Source organism: Arvicola amphibius, chromosome 2 (assembly GCF_903992535.2).
Source record: "Arvicola amphibius chromosome 2, mArvAmp1.2, whole genome shotgun sequence".
NCBI classification, from domain to species: Eukaryota; Metazoa; Chordata; class Mammalia; order Rodentia; family Cricetidae; genus Arvicola; species Arvicola amphibius.
Genome location: NC_052048.2, coordinates 126,936,272 through 126,953,050, shown reverse-complemented (window position 1 = coordinate 126,953,050; position 16,779 = coordinate 126,936,272). Strand labels below are relative to the sequence as shown.

Here is a 16,779-nt window from a genome sequence, read left to right as displayed (position 1 = left end):
TACACCGTTTTTGTCTCAATACATTGCAGTACTTTTTCCCACTCCTATTTTTTTCTCTCTTATCTGATTCAGAGAAAATAAATACCTTTATGCTTTGAGTTCAGTTGTTGATCATAACTCTTAAAACTCTCAGGAAAAAAGCTCTTTACATTTTAAAAGAAGCTTAAGATTCAAATAAACTTTCTTGATGCTAATAAAAATCCATTCCTAATCAGAAACCTTTTCCAAATACTGTGTTTATGGTTCTTTTATCACTCTTTGTCCAGGCTTGTGCAATGGCTGTCTTACAATGCTAAGGTCATGATGAAGGTGATTGTCACAAGTCTTTCTGTTTATGTACATACCAGGTTCTGATAACTGGGCCAGCGGACACACCCTACGCAAATGGCTGCTTTGAGTTTGATGTATATTTTCCTCAAGATTATCCTAGCTCACCTCCTCTTGTGAACCTAGAAACAACTGGGGGTCATAGCGTACGCTTCAATCCCAACCTTTACAATGATGGCAAGGTAAGGTAGTTGGGTCTTTTGTTTCTAAGGCCACACTGATCTGAAGGTTTTTTGTGATTCAAACAAAGATTGGTGTGGTTTCCTTTTTTGTTCATTCTTAGCTTCCTCTATTTGCATAGAAAGAAAAGGGTGAAACACTACAATTAACACCTTCCATGAACCTATCCTGCTCCTAGTACAGCAGAACCAGTGTCTGGTTTGGAAGATTCCTTTGCTTCTTTCTATATCTCCAGTTCTGGTCATTTTTTCATGAATGTCTGAGCACAGCTGAGCAGCAGAGATGCTGTCAGCTCTGCACCACTGTCCTTTTTGCAGTTCACAGCTTCATCTTTCCACCTTAAACCCCCTTATAGTCCATGGACACAGAATTAGGAACTTGTTTTTTTCAAACTTATTTTCACATTTTTTAAATTAGCAATAGGATGGTTCATTCTTACTAGAAAAAAAATCTGACAAAGAAATGTAATCAAAAATTATTTCTGGGCCTGGAAAACAGTAAGTCTGTGATAGATCATGTTTTCCTACTGTGGTCATAGCTTTGGGTTCAGTTCTGAAAATAAAAAGTTTTATTTAAAACAGAAATCATTTTGTAAGACTATAAACCTTCTAAAGTAAATTTTAAAGAATAATTATTACTTTTCAATATAATTTTGGACATTTTAGTAGAATTGTAGTAGTAAATCCCATGCTGAGTTTTGTTGCTTTAAACACCACAAAAATGTTGGGGGAGGAGGGCCCTCTTGTTTGTCCTGGCCACCCAACCGCCCAACTAGCTTAACCCCGAAATAATCACACAGAAACTGTATTAATTAAAATCGCTGCTTGGCCCATTAGCTCTATCTTCTTATTGGCTAATTCTTACATCTTAATATAACCCATTTCTATTAATCCATGTATTGCCATGTGGCTGTGGCTTATCCACTAAAGTTTCAGCATGTCTTACTCTGGCGGTGGAGGCTCCATGGCATCTCTCTGACTCTGCCCTTCTTTCTCCCAGCATTCAGTCTGGTCCTCCCCACCTATCTAAGTTCTGCCCTATCACTAGGCCAAGGCAGTTTCTTTATTCATTAATGGTAATCACAGCACACAGAGGGGACAAGAAGTTAAGAGGAAATATATAGGAGCTATGGAGGTTGCTCACAGTTACGAGCACTTCCACTTTTTAGAAGACCTGATGCCGTCATCTTATCTCCCTGAGCACTAGGCACACACAAAAGCAGATACTTCTTGGTGGGATGAATAGCAAATTTATGCAGAAGCAGATAAATCTCTGAGTTTAAGACCAGCCTGGTCTACAGAGTGAGGTTCAGGACAGTCAAGGCTACACAGAGAAACTCTCTCAGCCACCTCCCCCCCAAGAAAGAACAGGAATTTTTTTTATTGTTTTTATTGAGCTATATGATTTTTCTACACTTCCCTTCCTCCTTTCCTCTTCCTTTCTGTCCTTCCCATGGTCCTTATGCTCCCAATTTGCTCAGGAGGTCTTCTCTCTTTCTACTTCCCATGTAGATTAGATCCATGTATGTCTCTCTTAGGGTCTTCTTTGTTGTCTAGGTTCTCTGGGATTATGAATTGTAGGCTGGTTTTCTTTGGTTTATGTCTAAAAGCTCCTTATGAGTGAGTACATATGATACTTGTCTTTCTGTGTCTGGGTTACCTCATTCAAAATGATGTCATCTAGCTCCTTTCATTTTCCTGCAGAATTCAAGATGTCGTTATTTTTTTCTGCTGTGTAGTACTCCATTGTGTAAATGTACCACTTTTTTTTTTTTTTTTAAATCCATTCTTCGATTGAGGGGCATTTAGGTTGTTTCCAGGTTCTGGCTATTACAAGCAATGCTGCTGTGAGTATAGTTGAGCACATGTCCTTGTGGCATGATTGAGCATCCTTTGGGTATATACCCAAAAGTAGTATTGCTGGGTCTTGAGGTAGGTTGTTTACTAACTTTCTCAGAAATTGCCATACTGATATCCAAAGGGGATGTACCAGTTTGTACTCCTACCAACAGTGGAGGAGTGTACCCTTTTACTCCACATCCTCTCCAGCACAAGTTGTCATCAGTGTTTTGATCTTGGCCAAGAATAGTAAATTCTTAAAAATAGTCTTTTAATCAAAGATGTCTCCAAGGTTTTACTTTCTTTACCCTTTTGTTTTCAACCAGTTTAACATGTGATGTCACTCATTCATCCTCATTATCAGTTAATAACTCATAAAAGTGGAACTGGTTTTTTAGATTTTTTTTGCATAAAGTTTAACAAAGGCACCATTTATATTCTTTAGAAAAAAAAAAAACCAGGTTTTCTGGAACAGAAACTAAAGTAGCCGCATTAACTTTTCTTGATAGATACCAGGTCGCAAATAATGTATAAAGAATTTACCTAAGCAATTCATTCCATAGGATGGAGTGGGTGAGGATAAGGGGTTGAGAATATTATCCTGATGGTTTAATATTCATTCTAAGTGTCTTTGTTGAATGACTTACACAAATATACAGTTTTTGTCACTAGTTTTGTAGTTCTACGGTCAAATGGTGGGCCTCATGCATGCTGAGTAAGCACTCTGCCACAGAGAAGCCCTGTCCTTTTAGAGATGACTCAGCAACCACCTATAAATTCCAGCTACATGTAAATTCTGACAATTTTGGCCTCTGTGGCACCTGTACATGTGTGTGCACATAAATTTTAAAATAAAACTTTAAAAAAAAACTTCACAGTTGGGGGTGGAAAGATGATTCAGTGGTTAATAGGGATACTGTGCAGGTGATTGTGACACACACCTTTACACACAGGAGGCAGAGGCGTGTAGATTTCTGAAGCCTGGTCTACAGAGCAAGCTCCAGGACAGCCAAGGCTACACAGAGAAACCCTGTCGGGGGTGGGGGTGGTGCATACTGCTATTCTAGAAGACCTCTGTTTGATTCCCAGCACCAGGGCCCACATCAGGTATCCTCACAACTAATCTTGTACCCTTTGCCTCAGTGGGACCTGCATACATGTGGTTGCTGGTGAGATGATTTGGTGTACTTGCAGCTAATCCCAACAGCCTAAGTTTTTTTCCCTGAACCCACATGGTGGAAGGAGAGAACTGACTCCACGTAGTTCCTGACCTCCACATGCATGTCCACACACATACACATACAAATAATTTGAATTGCGCCAGAAGTTTTTGGTTTTTAGAAAAAAAAAAGTATTGTTTTCTCATTAAGATGCCTGTGATGGTGGGCTAGTGACATAGTTCAGTTGGTTATATACCTGTTTAGCGTGCCCAAAGCCTTGGTTTTAATACCCAGTGCTGCATTAACAGGATATGGTGATGTATCCCTGTTATCCTCATGCTAGAGCAGTAGAGGCAAGAGGATCAGAAACATCTACTACAAAGCTAGTTGAAGACCCACTTGAACTATGTAGATTACAAAAATAAGATACATATTATTTATGCAGATATGGATGTATAGATGGCAAGTTTTCCTTATGAAGAAATTGTAATGCCACATGGGTTTTGTTCACACTTGAAGATGAAGTAGGCTTTCACAGAGTTAGATAGACTTTGACTTGCATCGTTTTTTTTTTTATTTCTAAGTGGAACAGTTAGCTATCAAACACTCCTTTAGATTCTGTTTATGTCTTTCTCCCTTCAGGTTTGTTTAAGCATCCTAAATACGTGGCATGGAAGGCCAGAAGAAAAGTGGAATCCTCAGACATCAAGCTTTTTGCAAGTAAACAAAGTTTCTCTGTCAGATTTACTTACACTCTTAAGAACTGTGTATGTTGCAGGTGACCAAAAATAAACATAGAAAACGGTCCAGAAAGATAAAAGGCAGAAAATGCTAACTAGCAAATATTAGTAGTCTCTTGGAGAGTTTATAGAGTCTGAAGTTAGGACATAAAACAAACATTAGACTTGTTGAAAACAAATTGTTCCATAAGTTCTTAAAATACAGTGTGCTGCATTAAGGGGATTTAGCTATGTATGTTTCCTGTCTTGTGCATCAAATTTAATACACTGTTGTTACTACCCACTTCTTCAGCTATCATGTGGTGATTGTTACCTGATGATCAAAATTAATGTCCTGTAATTCATAAAATTTAAGAGTTTAGCTCTTATTTTCAGAACATTTGATATATAAGATTGAATAATCTTCAGAGTTTACATTTCTGTAAGTCAGTTAAGCACATAAAATCTGTCGATCTCATTTGTTGTTATTACTTTATAATAATTTAGACTTAGCCACAGTCGCATGGTAAGTGTGTGTGTTCACTATAATGCATGTTAATTAAGAGACAGTAGTTAGTCATGGTTGTTATAGGATACTTTGCAAATGTACAGTTTTTGTGTTTAAAAAGAGACAACCAAAAATTATCACCAGGTAAGCCTACTAAAAGTTGACTTATCCTAAAAGATTATTTTCCTTAATCTTAGTTTGTGTTAGATGAGAATTGTGAAAATAAATTTCTATTAGTTGACTTACTTGTTTGAAACTGAATATACTAAAAATTTGAAGCTTTTATTTATTTATGTATTTTTAAAGTTTGTTTTGCTTTCAGTTTCAGTTTTTTTGAGACTGAGTCACACTGGCTGGCCTCAAACTCCAAGGGTCTGCCTGCCTCTCCTCCGGTGTTGGAATTAAAGGCATGCAGCACTCAACCTGGATGGAAGTACTTTTGAACTTACATTTGGGGCCACAGTGTCTCATCTGAAAATTGCTTTCTTAAAATAGATTTTAAATTATAGTTTTGTGATAAGAATTTGACTTAATTTTCTCTCCTTTTGTAAATAATTTAGTAATATAGCCTATTCATGTAAGTGAGAGAGGAAATATATTTGAAATACAATAAATAGTAGAACTAACCATGCCTAAAAGGCTCTCTGTGAAGTATCAGATTTGAGAAGAAAACCATTCTCCTTCATTGATATGTTAAAATTAATTTCATAAACTTTTAAAGCTGTGTTTATCTTATCTCCCAGTTGCTCAGGTTAAGGTGTTATTGTTTCCCTTGGTCGCTAATGCTGGCTGTAATAACACTCCATATCAGTTGTAACCATATCCACTGCTGGTTCAGGTGTTTTGGGTGTCTATTTTATCTGTGATACTTATTTAATGTGAAATTTTTACAAGTGTGAAGCCAGGCATTGTGGCACACACCTTAAATCTCAGCAGGAGACAGAGGTAGACAGAGCTCTGAGTTTGAGGCTAGCCTGATCTATTTAGTGTATTCCATGATGGCCAGGAGTACATAGTGAGACCCTGTCTCAAAAAATCAAAAGTAAATAAAAAATATGAGGGCCATGGAGGTGGTCTTAGAAGCATAAGTCTATCTATCTTACCAATGAGAACGTATAGTAATGTTTTATGAACCTCTGTTGAAATAAGAATTAAAGTTGCCTTATTAGGTTTTCTTTGTGAGTATTGTTAGTAGGGCTTGACTGGTTTAATGTTCTACAAGAGTAAGGCCAATTTTAACAGAAGATTCATAAGTATTGTTTAAGGCAGTGGCAGAGGCAGCAGGATTTTTGTGAATTCAAAGTCAGCTTGGTCTATGTAGCTAGTTCTAGGCCAGCCAGCGCAACACAGTTAGATACTTCCTTTAAATAAATGAGTAAATAGATATTATATGAAGTTTTAGTGTGGTTAGCCTAATTTTGTAGGTTTTTAAATTTTATTTTTTAAGACAAGGGTCTCATACATTAACCCAGGGCATTTGGAATTTATTGTATAGCCTTGGTTGGCTTTGAGCTTACCCTGATATTCATGACTCAACTACCATAATGTATATGGATGTTATGCCTACGTGTATGTATGTGCACATAAATGCTAGAAATCAAACTCAGGTCCTTTAGAAGAGCAGATTTAACTGCTGAGCTGTATCTCCAGCCCCTATTTGTTTGTTTGTTTGTTTGTTTGTTTTATGCCAGATATATGTGGAAATATGCTAATAGGGACTCCTTAAAGATCAAACAGGATAGCAATTTACTGGCAGCAAAAATGTCTCTTAATAACTATTTTTTAATTTCCTCTTTTCCTCAGGTGTTGGTTTCTGTCCAGTCCCTTATATTAGTAGCAGAGCCTTACTTTAATGAACCAGGATATGAACGGTCTAGAGGCACTCCCAGTGGCACACAGAGTTCTCGAGAGTACGATGGAAACATCCGACAAGCAACGGTTAAATGGGCAATGCTAGAACAAATCAGAAATCCTTCCCCATGCTTTAAAGAAGTATGTTGGATAAAGTTAAACACTGAAGGACATTTGAGAATAATTTGTTAGTGTTATATATGCTAAGCTTACAGTACTTATAACTAGTAATTAATCCTACTAATAAAGTGCAGTAAGGTTTAAACCACATGTATCCTGAAAGACACTGGACTTTATCTTGGAAACTTATATTTAACTTTTACTTTTGCATGATGTGTATAAAGGTAAGAAAACAGCTCTGGGTTTTTGTTTGTTTCTTTAGTTGGTTGGTTGATTTTGGTTTTCTTGAGACAAGGTTTCTCTGTAGCTTTGGAGCCTGTCCTGGAACTAGCTCTTGTAGACCAGGCTGGCCTCCAACTCACAGAGATCCGCCTGCCTCTGCCTCCCGAGTGCTGGGATTAAAGGCGTGCGCCACCACCGCCCATCTAACAGCTCTGGGTTTTGATATCCGGGTGTTAGCCTTCTCTTTTCTGAGACAGCGTCTCTAGCTGGTTTTAAATTCCCTGGGTGAGCCTTTGTGGGCCTACCTGTCTCTTCTTCTCCAAGGATGTGGTTCAAAGCATGCACCAGTACACTTTCCCTCTTTTTGTTTGGTTGGTTTTTTAATAGGCTGTGATACCAATTAAGCCTCTTTCTAGCCTAGGACTATTTATTTTTAATAGTTATCATTTTATCCAACTATTCAGTCATATATATCTAGATCTGTCATAGAAATAGTGTGTCCCGTCCCCCTCTCCCCCGAGATAGAGGTTCTCTGTGTAGCTGTGGCTGTCCTGGAACTCTCTAGACTAGGCTGACCTCAAACTCACAGAGATCTGCCTGCCTCTGCCTCCCAAGTGCTAGGATTAAAGGTGTGTGCCACTATGTGCACAGTTGAAATAATTTTTTTTGATTTTACACTAATGTACATGTGTGAATGTTAAGAAAAATATTAGAAAGTATCAAGCTTCTAAATGCCCTCTGAAGCATTTCAAGGGATTTGACTTTTCTGTTTCTTGGTGACTCAGCACCCCAACCTGTTTGTACCTAGTTTTCCTCATCGTCATGTCCGCTCTGAGTCTTAAGATTGGTTCCTGGAACTAGCTTTTGTAGACCAGGCTGGCTTTGAACTCACAGAGATCCACCTGCCTCTACCTCCCGAGTGCTGGGATTAAAGGCACGCACCACCACCGCCCAGCAATATTATTCTTAAACACTGTGAACTCTGTAAGTGTTATTCCTGTTATTCAGGTAGAGCTCATGAGCGTGAGCTGAAGGAATGTAAAAGGAACATTCCTTCTCTTGTTACTAGTACGCATGTTTACCTGTTAGTGTACACACATATCCAGAAGTTTGCCTTTTACCTGCAAAGCTAAAGAAGATAGTAGATCTAGTGTTATAGGAGATTGATTGTGAATGCACATATCTGTGTATACTCGTATACAAGCCCTTAGACATAATCTATTTGTTAATTCGGCTTAAGTTATTCACATTAAGATAATTCATTGTGCATTGCCCGTCACCTGTTATTAAGCAATCTGCCAACTTATTGAGAAAAATCAAGAATAAATAAAATTCTCTTGGAGGACCTATATTTTCCTTTGCATCATACATGAATTGTTCAGCACTCTGGGTACTGAGTTGTTAAAACTTCTTGATATTTTCATGTTTGTGACACGGATTCCAAATTCAGTGATGTATAAAGCTGAATCTTGATTTTTGTTTTCTTTGAACTCTGCCTTTTATTCCACTTATGTAAAGTTCAAAGGTCAACAGAATTAGCTTGTCAAGCAAGTTAGGAATGAGGGCTGGAGATGTAATTTAGTGGTAGAACACTTGGGTTGTATGTGTGAGTCCCAGGGTTTAATCACAAATGTGGGCATGGGGCGTGGGGACAGTATGGTGAGAGAAAGTACAGGTGTTCTGGCAGGTATGATGTGCTGCTATGTACAGGTAGAGGTTATATTGGTGTGTGCTCTGCATGAAAAGAAATTAATTTAGATAAAAAATATTTCTTTGCATTTTTGTAAAGCCCTGAAAATATATTTAAAACACTGAAATATACTTATTTATGATTAGATTCCCACCCCCTTGAATAAGCACAAAGAGTACAGTGGGAGAGTGGGATTTATAAAAACTAAGTATATATCATTTGAAATAATAATTCTATCATCCTTTTGAATCTAACTTGTTAAAATTGGCATTCCTTGCCATTGGATACTGACTATCTTAATGTGATCGTGGTTGTTTTCTGAATTCCCTGGGTATTTTTATTACATGGGTTATTGGAGGGTTTTTGTTATTGTTGTTTCATTTTTTATCAGTCTGTTTTTGAGGCAAGATCTTCTGCTGTCCAGGCTGGCCTCCAACTTGCTCTGTAGATAAGGATCGTCTTGAACTTTGGATCTTTGAACATCTTATCCTCCTGTGCTAGGGTTATGGGCATGAGTCCTTGAGCATCAGCTTCAAAAACTACTAAATATGACATAGGATTGTACTAGTTTTTTATTTCAGTTCCCATGCATTTGTTTGTTTGTTTATTTATTTTGCTTTTACGAGACAGGGTTTCTCTGCAGCTTTAGAGCCTGTCCTGGAGCTAGCTCTTGTAGACCAGGCTGGTCTCGAACTATTTCAGTTCCCATGCCTTTAAAATGATATCTAGCTTAAGACAGTACAGGACAGAGAGAACCCCTTTGGACAATATAGGAACTGAATCAAAATTCACATCTGTTTTCTAATTTCTCAGAGATTCCTAGTGCTTATGTATCAAAACAGTTTTCAATTTTTTGAAATTTCCAAATGGGATGTGCAGATACTACAAGGGAATTTAGCACTATAAAATAAATTAACTAGAAAATACAATTGAAAGCTTTGTTTAGATATGGGGGTGGGAGACAGCAGACAGAGAACACCTGTACTCATCCTGCCTTCAAAGGTCATAAGAATGCATTAGATCTCCTGGAACTGGAGTTACGGGTGGTTGTGAGCCTCAGTGTGGGCTGGGAAGCGAACTCGGCTTTTCTGCAAGAGCAGCAAGTGCTCTTAACTGTTGAGCCGTCTCTCCATCCCCCAGAGGATACAATTTAATGAGTAAGAATGTGCCACAGCTAGGGCTTCATTTTGGTTTGAATATGATTGTCTTTGATACTTACTTGTGCTGTTTGGCTAACTGGCACAGTGGGTACAGGCCCTTTCCACCAAGCCTGCCTATCTGGGTTTAATTCTTGATACAACCTACATGCTAGAAGGAGAACTGATGCCTTTGACCTTTGTGTGTGGTATGGCACATGTGCATACCCATAATAGGTAAATAGAAAGCTTTACTTATCCAGATGTTCTTTGAAATCACTTTTAAAGATTTCTTTTGTTTTTATTGTGTGGGGTTGGGGGTGTGAACATAAGTGCAAATGCCTAGAGAAACCACTTGGAGCCTGAGTTAACTGGTGGTTGTGAGCCTCCTGACATGGGTGATGGGAACTAAACACAGATCTTTTGTAAGAGTAGTATATTCTGAGCCGTCTCTCCAACCCCTGAATTCTCATCTAAAGGCAAACATTTTTTTTGCTGCTAGTGTGTTGAAGATCTTTTTCCTATTACTCTTTTATTTCCATTTACTTTATGTTGTTGCCTTATGGATGTCCAGTGCTCTTTAGATGGCATTACTTGAGTATCGGAGCAGTGTTGGATATCCTTTGCTGCTATAGAATTGAGTATTTCAGTGTATGCCATCTGATGTTCTGATTTGTAACATATAAAACATAGATCATGTGAAACCAGAAAATATTTTATTTTTGTAATGCTACAAACGTTGCTATTAAAATGTGTAGACATGCTGTGTTCTGTTGTTTGTATCTTCAAGGTTATTCACAAACATTTTTACTTGAAAAGAATTGAGATCATGGCCCAGTGTGAGGAGTGGATTGCAGACATCCAGCAGTATAGCAGCGATAAGCGGGTGGGCAGGACCATGTCTCACCATGCAGCAGCTCTCAAGGTGAGTTGTGATCCACTGACTCCGAAGGTTAAGGGCAGAAGAGAACCAAAGAAACAAGTTGTTACAGAAAGTTTGTAGATAGGTGCAATAGCTTTGACAGAGGACTGTTAATTCTTAAGATTAAAAGCATTTATAGGGCCTGAGCACAAAGAAGTTGACATGGAGGGCAGGAGTATGAATTTTGTCTTTAATCTTTTAGTCTTACTTTATGTCCCTTATATAATTTTACTACTTGGTATGATGAAGAAGGTATGGGATGGAGGGCCACTTATTGGTAATAACCACTTTGGGGGCTTGGCAGTTGTTTTTAGCTTAAGCTTCCCCAGAAATGGAAAATACAGTAGTTTTGTAGAACTCCTATATATGGAACTCCTTCTTTGTAAAGCCACCCATCTTGCTGCTTCCAAATACCTATTCTATTCTTCTGTCCTTTATCTTCTGCCAAATATCTTCCCTCTTTATGCATGCAGTGTTTTCCATCCCTGCTGGCTTCTTTTGTTTTTGTTTTGCAATTCTCATTGAAATGCTGTAGATGGTCAAACATGGTGGCACACACCTTTAATCTCAGTACCTTCCAGTGGCAATATAATCACTGTGAGTTCCAGGATAGCCAGTGCTATATAGTGAGACCTTCTCTCAAAACAAAGCAAATAAAAGTAGTAGCTGATGATAAGAATGCTAGTTTTGTAGGTGTGATTTTTTTTTTCCAGTACAGAAATATTTTTGAATGACAGGTCATATGGTGTCTGGAATTTGCTTCAAAGTAAGAATAATGAAAAGTGATGTCAGGCTAGCCAAGAGTTGGTAATAGTTGAAGCTAGGTGTTGGATACATGTGCATCTATTTTCTTATTCTGCCCACTTTTGTATACAGTTGAAATTTTATATTATACAGACTTTAGAGCCAGGGGTTGTGCACTAAGCATCTCAATCAGGAGGGCAGAAATTCAAGGCTACCCATGGCTAGTAAGACTGTCTAAGGAAAGAACACTTAGCTTGCTCTATGCTAATTTTGTTTTGTTCAGTTCTGGAAAACAGTAAAGTGTTCTCTATCAGACAAGAACAGGGATCTCTGCATCCAAAGGTCTCTTCTGCCTCCTTGTACCATGCCCGTTAGCCCATCCCCATCTACTTTTCAGTTGCAGGTTCACTTCTAGAACTCTTCCTTGACCTGTCACATCCTCACTGTATGTTACTCATTAACATACCCACTGCTTATCTAATGTTTCCCTTTTCTGTTCATCATAAACTGCTCTTTCTACTTTTTCATTTATTCTTTTCTTTCCCCTCTTTCCTGAGAGGCAGTTTATCTTCTTTCTCTTGTGGTCTTTGGGCTTCTAATGTTGGAGATTTACTATTTAAAGATGACTCATAAAACTAAAGTCATGGATCTGAGAAAGGGACTGCTGGGATGGAATGGGTTTTGATAGGGACAGAGGGAAATAAAGGAGGGTGGGGTGGGGAGAGTAATCAGAACACATTACATACGTATATGAAGTTGACAAACAAAATTAACCCATTAAAAAGAGGCTCTTGGAACTTGTGTTTCCCTCTCCAGAGTTGTGTTTTTAATGGTTTTTCATAGATGCCCTCATTAAACACTGAGACTGTCCCTTCCTTCAGATTGGTTCTTCTAGCTTTCTATATTTAATTTCTAGTCTGCCCTTTTCTATCAGATCTGTAGATACTGCTTAGCTCCCTTCCTCTATTTCATGGGCTTAGTAGGATACCCTTTCAGTACTGTCCTCAGAAGGGGCTTGCTCCCAGCTGTTCCCATCTTCAGTGTATATTACATACTTCCCCCTTCCCATTCTTTTTGTGGTCCATAACCAGTTGGATGCTTCCTGGATAGGTGCTTAGCTGCATCTTTGCTCGCATCTGCAAAGCCTGCAGTCTAGCTGTTGCTGCAGCTGTTCTATTATTTCAGCATTTGTTTTGCCTGAAATTATTTTACTGTTATTATTTTGAGGGTTGTTTTTAGTTATGTTTTTGAGACAGGGTCTCACTCTGTACTCATGGCTGTCCTGAATCTAACTATGTAGACCAGGCTGCCCTCAAACTCAGATCTGCTTTCCTCTTTAAGTCTCCCCAGTGTTGGACTTAAAAGACTAACATAAACTATGCTAAACTAGTGTATAATTTTTCTATGATACCCTGACTTGGATGACCTTCATTTCCAAATTGCTGAAGTTTTTTAAACTAGACTTTTGCTGAAGAATGCTAATCAAGGAAGTGTATACCTTTCACTTGAGTCCATACTATAGTAATAGTATCCTACTTCTCCCAAGTCCTCATAATAGTGAGATTTTTTTTTCTTCTTAGTCAGTGGTGTTTATTTTTTTTTTTTTAGTATTTTTTGTAATTATTTAATTTTATTTTATGTACATTGGTGTGAAGGTGTCAGATTCCCTGGAACTGGAGTTACAGACAGTTGTTAGCTACCATGTGGGTGCTGGGAATTGAACCTAGGTCCTCTGGAAGAGCAGTTAGTGCTCTTAACCACTGAGCCATCTCTCCAGCCCACCTTAATCAGTGTTATCACAGTGGAAGGGAAATCAGTGCTGGAGACTTAGTAAATTTTAAGTATGTGAATGTGCTTTAAATCCTCATAAGTGGCTAAGAGTGGGTGATTGTCTCAACCTCTTTTTATGCTTTACACCTCCAACTAGAACTTGTACTTCACAGAAGTTAAAATATCTTTTATGTGTAAAGATTATTCTCTAAAAACTGTATAGTGGGAGGGAAGGGGAAGAGGGGAGGGAGTAGAACTGGGATTGGCATGTAAAATGAAAAAAGATAGTTTCTTTTTTAAAAAATAAAATTTAAAAAAAAGTGAAAAAAAATCCTCTGCTTGCAAAATGAGGGGTTTGGATGTGAAAAAACAAAGCAAAACCAAACAAACAAAAACAAATAAACTACTGTGTAGTGGGGCTGGCCAGATTGCTCAGTGATTAAAGGCATTTATCACCAAGTTGGTAACCTGAATTTGATCCCTGAGACCCTTAATGGGGAGGAGAAAACTGACTGTTACAGGTTGTCTTCTACTATTCACACATGCACATCCCTATCTGTACACATAAACATACAGCCAATCAGTGTGCTTTAAATTACTTGTTAATTTCTAAAGTCAGCTATTGATGCAGGTAATTTTCCAAAACCTTCAATGTGGTATTCATTCATAATCAATCAATCACCCTCTTAGCATCTTACATTCTAAGGCAAGATAGGAAAACACAATTATTTATTCTCTAGACTTGTTTTTCATTTGTTTGAATTTTTATAATTCTTATGATAAAATTACTTTTCATCTTTCTTCTGAGTTAAATGAAATGATGGGGAAACTTTTGCAAAGTTTAGAGAGGACACTTTGATTGGAACATACCTGTTTTCATTCACCAAGATAGCTGTGCATATGTGATCTAAGCATTAGTGCATTAGTGTGGTTTAAGGTTTTGTTTGGTGATTGTGTATATCTGTTCCCTTTTTTTCACTCAGTGCTAGAGATCAGTCCCAGAGCCTGCACATGCCATATAGGTGCTATGCCATTATGATAAATCCCCAGTCTGGGTTTGTTTTAATTTGTCCACTTGTCCTTTTCAGAGTTGATAGCACAAGGAATACTGTCTTTAATTTAAAAGAATAAACTATAGATGTTTATAAGTCATTGGTGATGACACTCCTGTGGCCAGGGTTGGGACATATGAGGTTCTGTGGAACTATACTACTTTTTTAGAAGGTGGTGTATTTTCTGTACCTGTACAGAATGTTACTCGGGGCTTTTCAGCATCAGGACTTGATTTTGAGTTTAGGTATCTTTTTTAATTATATAATTTGTTTTTATTTTACATGCATTGGTGTTTTACTTGCATGTATGTCTGTGTGAGGGTGTTAGAAGCCCTGGAACTAGAATTAACAGACAGATGTGAGGTACCATGTGGGTGCCAGGAATTGAACCCAGGTCCTCTGGGAAAGAAGCCAGTGCTCTTAACTGCTGAGCCATCTCTCCAGCCTTAAGTTTCAGGATTTTTAAGCTTTGTTTATTGTGTATTTTAAATGTATGATGCCACAGGCTGGCATAAGAAGACACTAAGTAAATATTTATACACTTCATACTAAACTTGGTATGCTAAAACCAAGTTCTTGTCTCAGTGATATGTTAGAATTACAGTGATTGTACTTCTGATAGTATCGATTTTCTCCTTGTAGCGCCACACTGCTCAGCTCCGAGAAGAGCTACTGAAACTTCCCTGTCCTGAAGGCTTAGATCCAGACATTGATGATGCCTCCCAGGTGTGCAGGGCCACAGTGCGTGCTGAAGAGACTCTAACACATGACCATGGCAAACCCAGCAGCAGCAAAGACCTCCCCAGTGACTTTCAATTATGAGCTGCATTGATATGGATTTCATAGATACAAAGGCTTCGGAAGCACAAGCCAAATATGTCAATATTTGTATGTAAGAAACTAATTATGTAATAGGTAATGAAACTGAAACTATACTATGCCCTTAAGGAGATCCAGTTTAATTCAAGGTGATCTTTGATTTACCTGTACAAGAGTGTAAACTTTTTTGTGCTTTTATTTTTCAATTGTGAGAACCACTGATTGGTATGTTCAACAAATTTGTGTATACAAAGAAATGGATAAATCACTGATCTATAAGGGAAACTACCTTAGGAAAGAATGTTTACTGAATGTTTATCTTTTTTTTTTTTTACTGTAGAGTGAGAGGTTGTTAACAAAGGATATATATTGGTCATTCTTACAACTGCTATTTAAAGTCAGCAACTTTTCACTGAATTTGATAGATTTTATGTTTGGCCATATCTTCATGCTCATATTTGATTTCTGAAGACCTCCTACATACACTTTAATAAAAGTTAAACGAGCATAGCCTTTCTTTTTTGATTTACTGGTACATTTTTAAGTAATAAATCTGCCATAAAATGCACTATAGCTGGAAACTTGCACTTGTATGGATGAATTTATTACATTCAACATATTTAATTTTATGCCTTCTAAGATGCAGAAAAAAATAAATGAACATGATTTTATTCTATGCCAAACATTGGGCCTCTGAATGTATCAATTCTTTGAATTTAAATATATGAAAAGGTATGGTCAATTGGAAAAGTCACTTTTAAACTGTTTTCCTCAAGGGCTCCCCTTTGTCCTGGACTATGTGGTTTTGTTCCTGAAGTCACATGTATGTATCAACATGGAGGCTCTGTAGAGGAGAGAGGCTGGGCCTCTCTGGTGCTGTTACAGTACGTTCTGTACCTGCCATTCAGGCTCGTTTTCATTCAAATTCTTCCTAGAGCCAATAAATAAAAACTTAGGTGAATTAGTATGTCTTGTTTCTAAAATAGTTGCCATGGTGTGAAATAGTATTTCTACAGAGAAGTTTTTGAGACCTGAGCATGGGGAGAAACACAGTAGTCTTAGATCTGTATAAGCTGCACCAGAGTGAAGAGATAGTGCTAAAGTAAGTATATGACAAGAAAGACCCCAGATGCCATATGCAGACATACTAGATCAGCAGTATGAAGGAAAAGCACCTGGAGATCCTAAGTACTGAAGAATGACAACAACGATAAAGGCTGTGATGTTAGAGAAGTAGCTGCTCTTGGGACACTGAAGGCCTGTCTTGGCTTGCTACTGCTCCTCAGCATCCTGAATGGTTCGAAAAGCTCTCAGCTTTGACCTGGGAAGAACCAGATCACAGCATTCTACCTGCTGCTGTGATTCCATAGTCCATGTGGTAGGTTATCACTTGGGTCTGTCAAAGGGTAGACAGAAGGAGGCATTTGACAAAGCTTGGAGGAATGTATGTATCTGTTGATAGGAGAATGAATCCCATGTTTTCAAGCTGAGAAACTAGGGTAAAAGGGCAGAGGAAAACAAAAATACCACCTCAGCCCAAGAGTGTGTGTGGAACTTGGGGGAAATGTGGATGGCAATATTAAAGCCGTGTGTTCATTATCTAAAATCTGTTGTGCTTCCCACCCACTCCCCATGGTGCCCATTCTGAGCTGGTGCTCTACCATTGAGCTACATCCCAACTCCAAAAGCAATAGTTTGCTATTTTTGTTTTTTAAAGGCAA

General features: G+C 38.1%; 1 protein-coding gene across 1 annotated transcript in view; it reads left to right on the top strand.

Annotated features, from left to right (window-relative positions):
- Positions 1 to 16,025, top strand: part of Birc6 (baculoviral IAP repeat containing 6) — a 181,515-nt gene extending 165,490 nt beyond the window's left edge. The window contains 5 exon segments of the mRNA XM_038320792.1: positions 348 to 509; positions 4,148 to 4,225; positions 6,536 to 6,724; positions 10,542 to 10,676; positions 14,882 to 16,025. Of these exon segments, the coding sequence (XP_038176720.1) occupies positions 348 to 509; positions 4,148 to 4,225; positions 6,536 to 6,724; positions 10,542 to 10,676; positions 14,882 to 15,061 (744 nt within the window). The 3' untranslated portion in view covers positions 15,062 to 16,025.
- Positions 16,026 to 16,779: the final 754 nt, after the last annotated feature.